The sequence below is a fragment of the Microcebus murinus genome, chromosome 11, assembly GCF_040939455.1.
Source record: "Microcebus murinus isolate Inina chromosome 11, M.murinus_Inina_mat1.0, whole genome shotgun sequence".
Taxonomy (NCBI): Eukaryota; Metazoa; Chordata; class Mammalia; order Primates; family Cheirogaleidae; genus Microcebus; species Microcebus murinus.
This window is the reverse complement of record NC_134114.1, coordinates 53,760,197-53,776,863: the sequence shown is the minus strand read 5'-3', so window position 1 is coordinate 53,776,863 and position 16,667 is coordinate 53,760,197. Positions and strand designations below refer to the sequence as shown.

At 42.5% G+C, this 16,667-nt stretch overlaps 1 protein-coding gene across 1 annotated transcript in view; it reads left to right on the top strand.

Moving 5' to 3' along the window:
• Nucleotides 1-13,307, top strand: part of GCNT4 (glucosaminyl (N-acetyl) transferase 4) — a 29,183-nt gene extending 15,876 nt beyond the window's left edge. The window contains exon 2 of the mRNA XM_012783699.3: nt 8,548-13,307. Coding sequence (XP_012639153.2) covers nt 8,549-9,916 — 1,368 coding nt within the window. The 5' untranslated portion in view covers nt 8,548 and the 3' untranslated portion in view covers nt 9,917-13,307. The remainder of the gene's footprint in view (nt 1-8,547) is intronic.
• Nucleotides 13,308-16,667: the final 3,360 nt, after the last annotated feature.

Sequence of the window (16,667 nt, the reverse complement as noted above, 5' to 3'; positions counted from 1 at the left end):
AGTCTGAGCAATAGTGAGACCTCATCTCTACTAAAAATAGAAAGAAATTAGCTGCACAACCAAAAATATATAGAAAAAATTAGCTGGGCATGGTGGCACATGCCTGTAGTCCCAGTTACTCGGGAGGCTGAAGCAGGAGGATAGCTTGAGCCCAGGAGTTTGAGGTTGCTGTGAGCTATGATGATGCCACGGCACTCTAGCCCAAGCAACAGAGCAAGACTCTGTCTCAAAAAAAAAAAACTTAAATCACCAGTGTGATAGTATTAAGAAGTGGGGCCTTTAGGAGGTGATTAAGTCATGAAGATAGAGCCCTCACGAATGGAACTTGTGAACTTATGAAATAGGTTTGGGAGAGCTCACCGCTCCCAGCCTTCTGCCTTCCCCCATGTGAAGACACATCAACAAGGCATCATCTTGGAAGCAGACAGCAAGCCTTTACCAGACACCAAATCTGCACTTCCTAGCAGATTTGATCTTGAACTTGATCTTGAACTTCCTAGCCTCTAGAACTGTGAGAAACAAACATCTGTTGTTTATAAATTACTTAGTCTCAGGTATTTTTATAGTAGCCAGAATGAACTAAGACACATGTGCAATGGGGGAAATGTGTTCCTAGCATCCCCGGAATGAAGCAGGGTTAAATGGTAGTTAGGCACAATGAGAAAAGGAGGATTTGGGGCTCAATCAGCTTTAAAGTTCTTTTCAGTTTTAGGATTTTTGCTTTTGGGCTTCTTCAGGAATTATGGGTTTATTTATTAATTAAACATTGGCAGGGAAGACCTAGAAGAGTAAACTCTATTAAATGTTTTTCTTTCCTAAACAAAAGTATATTTACCTCTGTTAAGGATTATTTATTTTCTAACAATTTATAGAACCGGTTTAGGATAGGACTTGTTCACAGTAGACTGTGAAATGAAAGACACAGATAAGACAGTGCCATATAGTAAGACAAACCAAAAAAAAAAAAAAATGTGTTTATTAAAAACAGTCTGGAAGGACAGACACACTGTCCACAGAATCTTATTGCCAGGTGGTGGGTCACTGGTGAACTTTATTTTCATCTTTAGACTTTTCTGACTTTTTGATTTTTTTAAATGAAAGTGTTTACTTTTATAAACAGAGAGTGGAAAATCTTTTCCTTTTCCTTTCAGAAATTCTGCCTTCTTATTATTTGAAGACTGTTTGTCCTCACTTTGTATTGTATTGGTGACCCAGTCACATCTTCTTGTGTTTTGAATACTGTGTTTACCTGCTCAAGTCAAATAATTACTGCAATCTTCCTTCTAGAATAATGAGAATGTAAGGTCATCTGCCAAGAAACTTGTGTTGCTGTTTCTTTGCATGACCCTTAGGGTACTGTGGGGGTGTTGAGGAAATGCATCTGGCTGAGTCATCCTCCCACCTCATGATCTGACTCCAAAACACACTCCGGGTTTGGCAATGATCAAGTCATCAAGGGGAGAATCAATGACTTTATTGAAATCGGGGAGCTGCAGTAGAAGAACGTGAGCTTATTCAACTTGACCGGGAATTTTTTTTTTTTTTTTACCGAGTTCATCTTTATATTAGTGTTCTTAAGTGATGATTCTTCTTTGTAAGACCTTAGAAAGAAACAAAATCCTGACATTTCTAAATAAACTCTTCATATCTTATTTTTCAAACTGATATAGAATACAAAGTTTAAGAACATTAATGGCCCAAAGAGGGAATAGTCTCTCCACGTGAAAGACAGATTTCACCCAGAAAGTTTTCTAAAATAATTAGTAATTCTCAGAGAGCCCAAATTGTGTCACGGACAACTCTAAGAACAAATGAATCAGTAAGTCATCAGTGACAGGATATGAGGCAAGAGTAACCGATGGCAGAATCCCTCAGGAGGAACTGGCTTTCTCTTCCTTTAATCGGTTCCATTGGCAGGAGATTGTCCGATCTGCTCAGTAGCTCGTTGATTGGCCCCAGCTTGTGACTCTTGAGGCAACAGGTAATCCGTCACTCAGCAGCATCTCCAGGCTTATTCTACATGTAAATCTCTCTTAACTGGGCAGAAAGTCTCAAGAGTTCACTTCAATGGTCTGAAGTTTATTTCTGTTCCCGCTTTAGGACAGTTAAATAAGACATAAGACATTAGCAACGAGAAAATTTAGTCGGGGACTGAAACTGTAATGGGAAACATGGAGAATTTTTTCTTCATATTCGAAGAGACAGTGCTGCATGGAGGGCTAGGAGTGCAAGTCTGGAGTGAGACTCTCTGGGTTCAAGTTCTGATAAAAGCACTTTCTAAGTCTGTAACCTTAGGCAATTTCTTAATTGACTTATGGTGCCTCGGTTTCCTTTCTTGTAAAAGATAAATAACAGTAGTACCTACCTCACTGATCTGTTGAGGGGACTGAGTTATTCCATACAGAATACTTAGAACAGTGCCCCAGGTGACAGCTCTTTATTGAGTGATTCTACATTAATAATGACATTAAACTAGTAAAGGACATTACATGGAGGCATTCAGACACTAATTCTGAAATATTAAATTTATGTCAAAACTTTTGGGTGAAATAGGAGGTAGATTGAAAAATAGGACAATAAGTCATAGGTCTGGGTAGATCTTCAAAGAAGTGCTTTCCATCAATGAGTAGTAGCAGCAGGACGGCTTGAGAGTGAGATGGGGAAGCCACAGCCTCGCATCTCCCAGGTAGCCATGGGGCCGCGCTGAGCTGTGCTGGAGCATTTCCGTGCATTGCCTCAGTTAACTCTCACCATCCCTTCCAGCCCGTCCCTATCATTAACATCAAGTAGCTTTGCCTATGGGGACACAGAAAGGTGGAGCCTGGGTCCAGGTGTTAGACAGGCCATCCTGAGCTGAATGCCTGTCCATGCAGGACTGTGTGTGGTTTCCTCTTTTCCTGCTCAGCCCCCAAGCAAGGTCTCAGCTCTCAGCAGCTTTGTCCTTCCTTATGACATTGCCATCTCCTACTTTGGTCAGAGAGTGAAGGGGCAGGCATTTCCTTAACATTGTTTGCATGGGGTTGTCTCATGGATTCTTTTTCTAAAAAATAAAAAAAATCAGGCCCCAAATTGGAGTCAGGCTAGCTGGGGCACGGGGAAAGAAAGGCATCTAAAGTGTGCCGACCACTTCAGTCTTCCCAGCAGCTGGGGAGGAGGCTTTCCTGATTTTGAGACAAGAAAACTGGCCTCAGCCGGGCGCGGTGGCTCACGCCTGTAATCCTAGCACTCTGGGAGGCTCAAGGCGGGCAGATTGCTGAGGTCAGGAGTTCGAAAGCAGCCTGAACAAGAGCGAGACCCTGTCTCTACTATAAATAGAAAGAAATTAATTGGCCAACTAATACATATAGAAAAAATTAGCCGCGCATGGTGGTGCATGCCTGTAGTCCCAGCTACTCGGGACGCTGAGGCAGTAGGATCACTTGAGCCCAGGAGTTTGAGGTTGCTGTGAGCTAGGCTGACGCCACGGCACTCACTCTAGCCTGGGCGACAAAGCGAGACTCTGTCGAAAAGAAAAGCAAAGAAGAGGGGAGGGGAGGGGAGGGGAGGGGAGGGGAGGAGAGGGGAGGAGAGGGGAGGAGAGGCGTGGTGGCTCACGCCTGTAATCCTAGCACTTTGGGAGGCCGAGGCAGGCGGATTGCTCAAGGTCTGGAGTTCGAAACCAGCCTGAGCGAGACCCCGTCTCTACCAAAAATAGAAATAAATTAATTGATGAACTAAAAATATATATACAAAAAATTAGCCGGGCATGGTGGCACATGCCTGTAGTCCCAGCTACTCGGGAGGCTGAGGCAGGAGGATCACTTGAGTCCAGGAGTTTGAGGTTGCTGTGAGCTAGGCTGATGCCACGGCACTCACTCTAGCCTGGGCAACAAAGTGAGACTCTGTCTCAAAAAAAAAAAAAAAAAAAAAAAAAAAAAGAAAAGAAAACTGGCCTCAGGAGAGGTTGAATAGTTTGATCAAAGTCTTATAGCTACTAAGTGTCTCTCCAGGGACTCGAGCCCAGCTCTACTGCGTTCTGCAGCCCAGCCACTTTCTTTCCTCTCTCCCCAGAGCCCCACAACTTGAGTGAGTTACTGGGAAAATTGCAGGCGTGCAATTCTTGGTCCATAATCTAAACCATACTCAGTACTTTCCTCCCAGTCTCCTTCCTCCCATTCTTGATTTACCATCCCCCTTCTCTCCCTGGGAAAGGAAGCATCTGTACTTCCTTGACAGTCTTGGGTTTTAAAATGACTGAGGTAAGAAGAGTTAGTTGAAGAGCTGCTAATGGCTGTAGCCATTTAGCCCTGACTGCAATTATGCCCACTTAGCTGGGTGTAGCTTTGTGTTCCTGCCGCTTCCTTGAAGGCTCAAACCATGCCTGGCAGAGTTGGGGAAAGAATGTGGTTTGGGGAAAATGCTTTATTCAACATCCCTGTTGAGACTTTAGTGAGAAGTAGGTTTTTATTGAATTATTATAGACCTATGTCACCTGGGCTGTAGCCACCCAACCTTTCTATTGTTTTTTCAGTTCTATCGTCATCACCACTAGGAACTTGTACCTATGTGGCAATAAACCCCACAACAGGTCGGACTCCCTTGTCTGCCTGGGCAAGTGGGAGGGGAAATACCCTTCTCCCACGGATGGGAAATTATTCGTAAAGTATTTGTGAGGCTACTTCCTGGCAGCAAAACACCTGCCTGCTTCCTGCCGGCAAGGCTTTAAGATGGAAAGTGCTGGGTTGGGTGTTTGCAGAAGGTGGCCCTGCTGGCCTAGTCTCCTAGGAACCATGTAGCCAGCATGATGGTCAGCCTTGGCCCCACCAGCTCTGGTCAGACCTGGCCAGGTCTCAGGAGCTGGTCCCCATCCCTCCAAGCCCAGGGCGCTGGGAATTCTGCAGGTGGCAGGAAAGGGAGGCCGTGCTACAGAAGGCAGCCCACCTCCACCCCTGCGATCTCAGCCCCTAGGGCTGTGCTGCTCTCTGGGATGTTCCCTATGGAGCTGGAAGGGGCCCAAGGGTGCACACAGAGGCTCTTCCTGGAGGAAAGCCAAGGCAGAGCCCAGGTTGGGGACCTGTGGTCTTCTCTAGCCTCCTGCCGGCTCTGCCCTCTCGGTTAGCGCCCGCCACAGCGGGGTAGAGGCCGATGGCCCCTTTTAGGATTTGACAGAGACTCACACCAAATGGCTTTGCACCTTGCCCCTTTTCACTTCTAACTTGGGGAAAGGAATGCTTTTCAGTTACAGGAATTTCTGGCCATGGTAAGCAGGTGAAGGGACTCTGTTTGCACTTTGGACAGGGTGGTTTTGAAGAGCTGCTCCTTTCAAAGGAGCTGGCACCAAGGCACACAAACTCACCCCTTAAAGATGCCTTGGGGAGGAGAAGGTGGATCCGAAAGTGAGGTGCCTGGGCTGTCCCATCACCCTCCCCTGCTTCCTTTGGAATTCTCTCTTGTCCCTGGCTGGCGAAACTGACACATGGGGACCCAAGGCCAATTCCCAGAGAACTTCTCACAGCGTGCCTCTAGCCTCTTCCTTCCCCGGGTGCCCCGTGACCTTCGCCCTCTGGGCAGGCAGCCATGGCCTCCCTGCCCAGCTCAGACTCCAGGCCCCAGGCTGGCATCAGGAAGGACAGGGATGTCTGGGTGCAGAGGCAGCCCCACAAACGGGTGACAGGGCAGGCAGCTGACCTTTGTCTTTATAAGAAATGTGAATATAATAGTTAAGTGATACGTTATAAACGACATGACGGCTCTGGGAGACTTTGTAAACCTCTAGAATGTGATGTCTTTTCATTTTACCGCTGTAGTGTCAGGGGCAACTGTTACCTGATGCTAACTGGAGAGTCCATGGACCAATAAAGTGAGAAAAGAAAAAGCAAAAATTTACTTTGGGTAAGACCCATTCTAATTCTAGCCATTTAAGCAAGCTGCTTCCTATTTGTGCCTATGAATTAGGACTGGACACACACATAGACAAACATCTGTTTGGGATTGATTAGTCGTCTGTGTCTCATTTTATCACAAACCTAATTCTACACATGCGCTCAGGTTTCTGGAGTGGCAGTGTGTCCCCTTGTGCATGGGGGCAGTTTTCCACAGCTTTCTAACAACTGGCAGGAACTTTGTCCTTGCACCTGAGTGGAGGGGACCCTATTCAGTGTGCTTTGGAGGAGCAGAAAGCTGAGGCCTGACAAGGGACCAAGGGCCAGGAGCCTGACCCGGAGTCCCTTCACCTGGGTGCTGGGATGCTGGGATTGGACAGTGATGCTGTCTGGGGCAGGCAGTGGCGACGGAGGAGGGGAACGGGTTTGAGGCATATTTATGAGGTGACCTGTTAATGTGGGTGTGCGGGAAGTGGAAGAGTTGGGTAACTCGCAAGTTTCAAGTGTGAGTCATGAATGGATGGTATCACCATATATTGAGACAGGATGTTCAGGTGAGGGGAGGGTGTCACGTTCAGGTTGGGACTTGCGGCGGTTGAGTGCCTGCAGGGTGTCCAGGTGGGGACGTCCATCAAGCACCTGACAGTTCAGCCCTGAAGCTTGGGCAAGGAGTGAGAGCTGGGGAGAAGGGAGTAGGAATATGGAAAGGTGTCAGGGTGGAAGGTAGAATGCAGAGAGTGAATGTGCACGAGAAGAGCAGCGAGCTGAGGACAGGACCCTGGGGCAGCCCATGAGGAGATGGGGATGGAGATGTGTCTGGGGAGGGCAGGATTCTGCAGAACAGTCAAGAAGGTGCGTGCTTTAATAGAGAGCATTTGAAGTGGAAATGAATGAGGAAGGTTGGATGTCATTCCCAGGAGAGAACGTTGCCAATTGATCTGTATAGAAGAAATCTACAAAATTAAATTGTGTTCCAATTTCTTGGTAATTCTTTTGAATGAAATTGGATACAATGATTATGTCTTCATTGAAGATTTATTGAGATGTGTTAGGAAACTGCACATGGGCTGCTCAGACCACATCAAGTCTCAGAGTTTGAACCGCCTGGAGCAGCCCTAGAAGCTCAGCCAGCCCTTCCATGTTCTGACCTTGAGCTAAAACTTCATGGACCTCTTTGCCTACTGCTCCCATTGAGCACATCTATGCCCTACCCCTGCTTAGCCTGTTTTTATCTGAAAAAGTGATATAATCATTCTTTTAAAAATTCAAATGATACTGAAGGATATTCAGTGATAAGTAAATCCGCCTACCTACCCAGGCCCCAATCCTCAGTCTTCTCCCACCCTACCCTGCAAAGCAACTCCCGTTACCAGTGTCGTGTGTATTCTTTTGGAAATGCTACAGCTGTGGGCCAAATCCAGCCAGCTACCTATTTTTGTAAATAAAGTTTTATTAGAACACAGCTGCACCCACTCCTTTGCATATCATCTGTGGCTGCTTTCCCACTACAACAGAAGAGTTGAGTAGTTGTGACAGAGACAGTATGGACTACAGAGCCAAAGGTATTCACTGTCTGGTCCTTTGAGAAAAAGTTTGCTGACATGTGCTCTCTGCAAGTATAGACACATGGAAGCATACTCTACACAGTCCTGCATTCTGCTTATTTCTATGTAGCAGTATATCTTAGAGATTGTTCCCCACTGGCACATTCGGATTGGTCTCAGGTTTTTTCACGTAGTATGGATGTAATTTAATCAATCCCCTGTTGAAGCATGTTTGGAATGTTTTCTGTCTTTAGCATGAATACAAAACACTGCAGGGGACCTCCTTGTGCATGTCTTTGCTCACCCATGAGATCGTTGGGGTGAAGACATTTAAAACTGACAGGTATTGCCAAATTGCTGCTCCAAGGTGGCTCTTACACCCCACCTACCACTGTCAATGAGAGTCAGGCCCTTTTCATTTTAAGGGCTACATTGCTAAATCCTGTGAGAAAATGGGGACTTTTGTATATAAAAACTAAGGGAAATGTGCAGGTTTATCTAATTTTTGTAACATACATCATTTTGTATCATGTAACATCCATCTAACTATACAACATCATGTAACATACATCTAACTATACAACATTTTACAGTCTCTAATACCTACTATAGCTCCTTTGGGTGTCTGCTCACTGTTCTTATTTCTGAAAGTGGGTTCCCTGGGCTTTCCTTGACTGACTTAAGACCTGGGTCTAAGCAGGATCTGAGGGTAGAAGCAAGATGGAAGTTTCTTTTGGTCTCAGGTGAGCCCTTTGCATCTCTGAGAACCTCTTGATGACATCCACTTCTCCAGACCTCTGCCCAGACCAGAGAAACCCCTCCTCAAATATGCTAAGCAGAAATGCAGACAATATAAGACACATAGTATTTATATTTTAGGAGTTTGCATTATCTTCATTTCAATTTGGTAATCAATATCTCTCAAAATTAGGGATAGTTAATTTAACATAGACTATCACAAAATGCCACCATTCTTCATATTTCCATTTCCTTATTTCTGGATTCTTTCAAGGGCAAAAACTTTGTTTTAGTCATCTTTTGGTCCAGCATTCTGCCTGGCCTATAGTAGATACCCAATACATTTTGGATAAAGGTGTTTTCTCTTAACATTTCAATTGAATTATTTCTTTCTCCTTTTACAGAATGAAGATATTCAAATGTTGTTTTAAATACCCCCTACAGCAGAAAGTTTTCGTCCTGTTTTTAACCCTATGGCTATTCTCCTTGTTGAAGCTTCTAAATGTGAGAAGACTCCTCTTCCCTCAAAGAGACATTTACTTGGTTGAGTACTCCTTAAGTACCTCGCCTTTTGTAAGAAACAGATACACTCATGTTAAGGATGAAGTCAGGTATGAAGTTAACTGTTCTGGTATCTATGAACAGGAGCCTTTGGAGATTGGCAAGAGTCTGGAAATAAGAAGAAGGGACATCATCGACTTGGAGGATGATGATGTCGTGGCAATGACCAGTGATTGTGAGATTTATCAGACTCTGAGAAGGTACCCTCAAAAGCTTGTTTCAAGAGAGGAGAAAGGCTTCCCAATAGCCTATTCTTTGGTTGTCCACAAAGACGCAATTATGGTCGAAAGGCTTATCCATGCCATATACAACCCATACAATATTTACTGCATCCATTATGACCGCAAGTCACCTGATACCTTCAAAGTTGCCATGAACAATTTAGCTAAGTGCTTCTCCAATATTTTCATTGCTTCCAAATTAGAGGCTGTGGAATATGCCCACATCTCCAGACTCCAAGCTGATTTAAATTGCTTGTCAGACCTTCTTAAGTCTTCAGTTCAGTGGAGATATGTTATCAACCTGTGTGGGCAAGATTTTCCCCTAAAGTCAAATTTTGAATTAGTGTCGGAGTTGAAGAAACTCAATGGAGCTAATATGTTAGAGACTGTGAAACCCCCTAACACTAAAATGGAAAGATTCACTTATCACCATGAACTCCGACAGATGCCTTATGAGTATATGAAGCTACCGGTAAGGACAAACATCTCCAAGGAAGCACCTCCTCACAACATTGAGGTGTTTGTTGGCAGTGCTTATTTTGTGTTAAGTCAAGCATTTGTCAAATATATTTTCAACAACTCCCTCGTGAAAGACTTTTTTGCCTGGTCTGAAGATACATACTCTCCTGATGAGCACTTTTGGGCTACCTTAATTCGGGTTCCAGGAGTACCTGGGGGAATTTCCAGATCAGCCCAGGATGTGTCTGATCTACAGAGTAAGACCCGCCTTGTCAAATGGAATTATTTCGAAGGCTTTCTCTACCCCAGTTGTACTGGCTCTCACCTTCGAAGTGTGTGTATTTATGGAGCCGCAGAATTAAGGTGGCTTATAAAAGATGGACATTGGTTTGCTAATAAATTTGATTCCAAGGTGGACCCTATCTTGCTTAAATGCTTGGCAGAAAAGCTTGAAGAACAACAGAGAGAATGGATCACTCTGTCTTCAGAAAAGTTATTTATGGACAGAAACCTCACAATCACACCATTATAGTAAAATCCTAATGGGAATGAGAGGGCCTCCGATAAATGGAGTCAATGTGGAACTGTATACAATACCATGCACAACACCTTCTGAACTTAACCCTCTCGCAGTTTGAAAGGTGTCCAGAATTCCGTGCACGAGGGAAAGTGATCTAGCCTTTGATGATGTTAGCCTGCAGTTGGTTAGGTTTTGTAATGTCTGGTTTTGCTTGTAATCTCACTGAGCTAAATCGGTTGTCAAATATCGATTGAGCACCTAACTGAATGACAGCCACTTCTGTAAAGACTGTGGCTTGCCCTCATCACACAGCAACCTTAATACCTTTAAGTTCTCCGCATAACAATCAGGATTCTGCTGAAGCAGCTTTTGAAGTATGTGGTATCATATAATCACATAAACCACCCGTTTCGGAGTGTGTTTGAGTACAGTGACCAACACTCCACTTGGCTCTTAAATTCAGCTTCATAGAACATTTCCTAATTATTAGAAGTTTAGGAGGAGAGACTCTACTACCTCAGAAAAGCTCAAAGAATTGCCCAGTTTGCTGCTTGCCAAAGCATAATTTGCCTTTTGGTACATCATATGTTCAATTCAGGGTTGAGGAGACTGTTGGTGCGGCATTTCTGGTATATGAAGGTTAGGGAAGGTGGGTGGGGAGGGGAGAGCATGAGTGGTGGCTGAGAGGAACAGGGGTTTTATACAATATTTTTATCATGTTACAAATGCTATCAAGAATGACCTGCTTTTTAATTCAACTGTTTCCTGAAAATGCGTTTACTGGCCTGGTGTGGTGCCTCAGGCCTGTAACAATCCTTGTAATTTGGGAGGCTGAGGTGGGAGGATTGTTTGAGGCCAGGAGTTTGAGACCCGCCTGAGCGAGACCCCATTTCCACAAAAAAATAGAAAAATTAGCCAGGTATGGTGGCGCATACCTGTAGAGTCCCAGCCACTCGGGAGGCTGAGGCAGAAGGATCGCTTGAGCCCAGGAGTTTGAGGTTGCTGTGAGCTATGATGTTGCCACTGCACTCTACCCAGGGCAACAAAACAAGACCCTATCTCAGAAAAAAGAAAAAAAGAAACACATTTACTGATTAAAAATAAGAACTGATTAATAGTTCAAAGTGTCACACACCAAAACCTTAAAGCCTTCTGGTTTATATGTTATCATTATAGATAAGTTCCTTTACAATGGAATACTTCCTATGGAATTCATAAAATTTATTTCATGAAACTATCAAGCAAAGAGTCACTAAATTTTCTTGAAAAGGTTGTGTGAAACATGAAAGCTTAGTAAATTAATTATTATGGTCATTTCAAATTTTTTCTTCTCTAGCAACTGTCCAAGTGGAATCCAAATTTAAAATGATAAAAGCTCTAAGTTTGGCCGGACGCGGTGGCTCACGCCTGTAATCCTAGCTCTCTGGGAGGCTGAGACGGGTGGATTGCTCAAGGTCAGGAGTTCGAAACCAGCCTGAGCAAGAGCGAGACCTCGTCTCTACTATAAATAGAAAGAAATTAATTGGCCAACTAATATATATAGAAAAAATTAGCCGGGCATGGTGGCACATGCCTGTAGTCCCAGCTACTCGGGAGGCTGAGGCAGGAGGATGGCTTGAGTCCAGGAGTTTGAGGTTGCTGTGAGCTAGGCTGACGCCACGGCACTCACTCTAGCCTGGGCAACAAAGTGAGAATCTGTCTCAAAAAAAGCTCTAAGTTTAGTGCAGTCTTCTTCTCGGCTTAGTTCCAGAGAGAAAAAGCTAATTTTCCTAAGGACACAGCAAGAATATTCATCAATGATATTTTATAAAGCCCACACCTGAGAAAACCACCCTGTGAGTCAAATATATATACACTCTATAGATTTTAATGTAACATATTGTGCTGGAGGGAAGGGGGCAGGTGTGGGGGCCTGAGAACAGGCTGTAACATTTTTACCAGCCTCTTGGGAAATTGTGGAACTCATGGAAAAATTTTAGTGATCTTATGTTTCAATGACAGCCTCAGTAACCACTTAAAGATGTAGTAATCCAGGCCAAAGTGAGACTATTTGGAAGACTGAAGTATTTAAATTTTCTTAAACATCTGTGTGTTCTGCATGTGAAATGTACTTTGCTTGTTTTGAAGTTCGTGATTCTAACTGCCAAGTGGCACCACTTATTTCTCCCTTCTCTTGAGCTCATTTTTCTCTTTTTTTCCCACCCTCTTCAATTACTTTATTTTTCAGAAAACAACTATTACCAAACCCCATTCTTAAAAAAGAACAACCATTGTACAGAGCTCAGTTCTGCAAAAGATCTGTACTGGTTCATTCAGGTGTGTGATTGTGGACAAGCTAAGTCACTCTGGTCTCTATGAACTTCCATTTTCCTGGTCTTTGAAATGAGCACTTAGATGCCTAATCCTGGCTTCCTCACAAGTCTTTTTGTGAGGATCAATTGAAATGGTATATGAAGTGGTTTGAAAATAGGGACAAATTATTGAAATGACAGAGAGTAGTACCTGTAGTTGTATAAGGCAAAGGTCCAGCCCCACTGAAAGATTTAAACATTTGACTTTTCTGATAAAACTCTGAAATATAAAAAGAGGCCACAATTGCAGGGGCAACTTCTGTAACCAGATCTGGGTATGAGGAAACGCCTGCCACTACGTTTGGGGTTTCTTTTTAAACCAATAGGATTAGCAGGTTGATTCAGTGGTTTGTATCGGGAATGGTGGCAGACACTTCTCATACCAGGCAGGATTAAATACTTGAGGTCCTGTTGAAATCTCAGTTTTTATCCTTTGGTCATTAGAATAAATGTAAATGCTGAAAAATAATTATCAGCCTCCTTGTCCAGCACCCTGCCTCCCTGTGAGAAATAATTCTCTCCGATTTATTGAGACATTTCCCAAGTTGTTTATCACTTTAATGCCATATTCAAATGAAGCATGCAAGAATAAAAAAGGGACAGTGCCTTCTTTCTCCCGTTGATACATTTCTCTGGATTCAGTTGGTAACATTTCAGGGAGCTTGTCGGATCACACTCTTTTGCCTTGGGAATCCTGCAGATTTCCCATATGCCTTCAGACCTGATTCTTCCCTTAAGCCTTTGGGTAGGGTTCCCTCCCTGCTATGGAGAATGCTCTGCAGTCTGTGTTTTATAATTAATCTTTGTATAGTATTTATTAAATCTATACTCTAAGTTATTTGGATATGAGACCAGAACCTTGGAGTTTGTAAATTGTATGTGGGTATTAGATAATATTAATAATGAAGGAGCTCCCAAAATATATCTACATTATGTGAACAATCTACTGTAATATTATACATGTTTAAAGACCAGTGTTGCTGCTATTTTTAATGTTCTGGTTAGTAATAAATGAAATGTATAAATACATTAATAAATGTATTAAATTTAAATATTTAAATTTGAAAATTTCTCTTGCCATCCAGAATGTGAAGATACCTGTACATATATATTAATATATAGACATATTTCATGGAAAATAAAAATGACAATCCACTTTGGGAATATAAGATGAATGTACCCTTATATATGTTGCAATTGTGTTTTTGTTTTTGTTGATGAAATGAAAGTTTTGATTTTTTTCATATATTTATATCAACTGGTCCCTAAATCCATTTTGTTTTCTTACCATTTTTGAAATACACTTCCTGTTATATGAGTTTTAAATAGATCGGTGTGTCATTTTTGTATGATGCCACTACTAGATGTTAATTCTCTGGTATTGTAAAATAAAATATGCTCCAAAAAAACCAAACCCCTGGAATTTATGAGCTTTCCTTTCTCTGGTTGTGCTGGTTCCACACAAAGATTCTTTTAGTTTCTGGCACTTGCCCAGTATTTGAAGAGCAGAGTTCATTTCACTGCAGTGTAAAAGAAATTCAGCAGGTGTATTATACACAGAATGTAGGCACACAAGCTTGACTAAGTCTCAGAGATCCTTCCAAGATGTCTCTGTCTTCATTCTCCTTCAGGTTGGTTTCTCCTCTAAGATTAATTAAATATTCTTGTTTGCTTGATTACGTTATGGAAGTTAGTTCTCAATAGGGTAGGTTGAATTCTTTATCTCAGTTCCCTCAATCCCTGGAAAATCAAGACCCTGCTTTCTCTTTGAAGGACTCCTGCTTTAGTTATAAGCCCATGGACAGGTGGGGTCTGGCTCCACCACCATCCTCAAGCTTTGCTGGTAGACATTTCCTGGTCAGCTTCTGCTCTGTCCTGGACAACACCTTTTCCAGCTCCACTAAGTTGAGTATTTGGCATCACTGAGTCCCTCTGAGAATACCCCAGCCATGTTTCTTTCGCCCTTTCTAAAGCCATATCAGTCACCAGCCTACCTGGAATGCAGATACACAAAGAGTGTGCATATCACACTCACAAGTCTCAATGCATCTCAAGGAGTAAGGCCATTGGGGAATCCTCAACATAATAAAAATTAATCTTATACTCAACATATGGTTAATTCTGTCTCTTGCCATGCTGGATAACCATTCAAATCCACAGGAATTTCCGAAAGAGAGGACTTTTTTATTGGTGGGGACAGAGGGGTAAGTCCATACACAGCATCATATTAAAGACTGATGGGTTCGATTCCTACATAGGAAGTTCCATAATTTTTTTGTTCCCTTTGGTGTCCACAAATCTACAACTAAATTGGGACAATTTCATAAAACTGATTAGGAGGAAACTGGCAGGAGGGAATGAATAGATGATTGTAACTTTGTTCTCACTATAGGAGAAAATATTCCTATGATGACGCATAGCAGCTTGAGCTTTACTTCAGAGACAGATGACCAGAGTGTCAGCCCACGCTGGTGTGGAAAACCACAGGAAGACTATTTTTTGGTTCTTGCTGTTGTTTCCATAGAACAATAAAGGAAACTAAGCAGAAGCCATTGATATTTACAATTGTAACATCCTGACAAGACCATCATAGTTCTCTGAATGCTCTTCTCATCCATATACACGTATATTTTTAACTCTCTTCCCATGGCCAATATATTTACAATCTACCTTGCCATGTTGCTACGTGGTCTTTATGGCTATGTCATGCTCACACCATAATCCACTCAGCCTTTTATTGTAGGACATTTGGATAATAAGCTATTTAAATACTTTTTTTTGCTGTCATAAATAACAGTGCTGTGTACATACAGCTTCTCCTTTCCTTGAATCGCTTCCTTTTGATACATTTCCAAGAGAGGAATTATTAGTGCAGTCCTGAAGAGAATGGGATTTTTTTGATTACTTTTCATATATGTTTGTTACAAATTACCCTCCCCAGAAATTGTAAAGGACACCTGGTTGGTGTATATCAACCACAGCCTCTACTTATGTGAAATAAATTATATTTATTTATTTTGATCAATGGCTATTCTGATTCTCAAGATAAGCAAAGTCATTTGCCTAAAGCAAGGATGTAGCTTGTCCTCTAACAGGTCAAAATGACATTTTAAGACGTGGTTGGTAAAGAGCTATTACGGAATAACGTTCTCGGAGGTTTAACATGGTTGACTGACTCTATTCCAGGAAGGATCTAAAGACTGTGGGTTCCTTCCAGTATCCATTCCCCCTGGCTTCCCTGGTTTTATTCTTGGCAACAACATGACCGACAGTTAATTTCTAGCCGCCCTTTCAACTCGGGGTGGGGAATGAGTTGTAAGCAGAAGTCAGGGGGAGGGAGGTGTAGATGAGAATGCACTTAGGAGGTGTCTTACTCAGCTTGCCTTTGCCCCATCTCCCTTTTTCCTGCTGCCTGGAATAGCTGGACATGGTCCCTAACTTATACAGTGTTTGTCTAGGACAGTGGTTTTCAAACTCTCGTCTGCATCAGAATCACCTGGAGGGCTTGTTAAAACACAGATTTAATTTCTCATTAAGGGGAGAGAGAGGGGTCTGCAGTTGTAACAAGTTCCCAGGTGAAACTGATGCTTCTGGACCATGCTTTGAGATTTTAACCACTGTTAGAATCTGTTTTCTGAAAATTACTTCAAAATTGTAAACATTAGGCCAAGTTAGTATTTAGAAAGCACCAAGTTTTGCAATAAGCTTGCATACCTCTAGATCTTAGGATCTCGAGTGTCCAGAAACATTTCCTATGCTCTGTTCTACATGTTTTCTTTACATTCTCAAAGAGGTGGCTATCTACGTTTTTTGAATAAACGTAATAAATGACCGAAGTTGCTACATTTCCATAACTGTAAATCCTCCTAAAATTATTTTAAACTACAATGTTGCTTTATTTGGAACTATTTTCTGAAATGTAATAAAAACAAATGAATTTTGGGAGTGTGTGATTAACCTCAAGTTATGGGAGTGAAGTCTCAAGTTGAGATCCATTTGTAAATCTGTAAAACAAGGGTGTGTGCTGGTGAGACAGCTTCTACTCAGCTGGGAAAAAATTTCCATGTGAAAAGATTATGAACTCTAAGGAGAACAAAAAGTTGTGTAGCTATAGCTCAGCCAGAGATACTGTTTACATAGCCATAATCATGTAAATGGTAAATGTTGATCTAATCAACATGATACTGATATAATTTATGGGGAACTTAGGGGGCTAGAAAGGATAAATATGTGGGGTGGGGAGCATGGGTGGGTGTGAAAGGCATCAATATCATCTCAGTGATGGGAATCAACAGACAGTGCCTACAACTGAAAAACCAAGTAGTGCAAGAGAAAGATGTCACTCAGATTTCTGGAAGTAAAACCAAAAGAACCAGTTCCGAGAGTAGAAACTAGGTGCCTCTGAGGAAGGG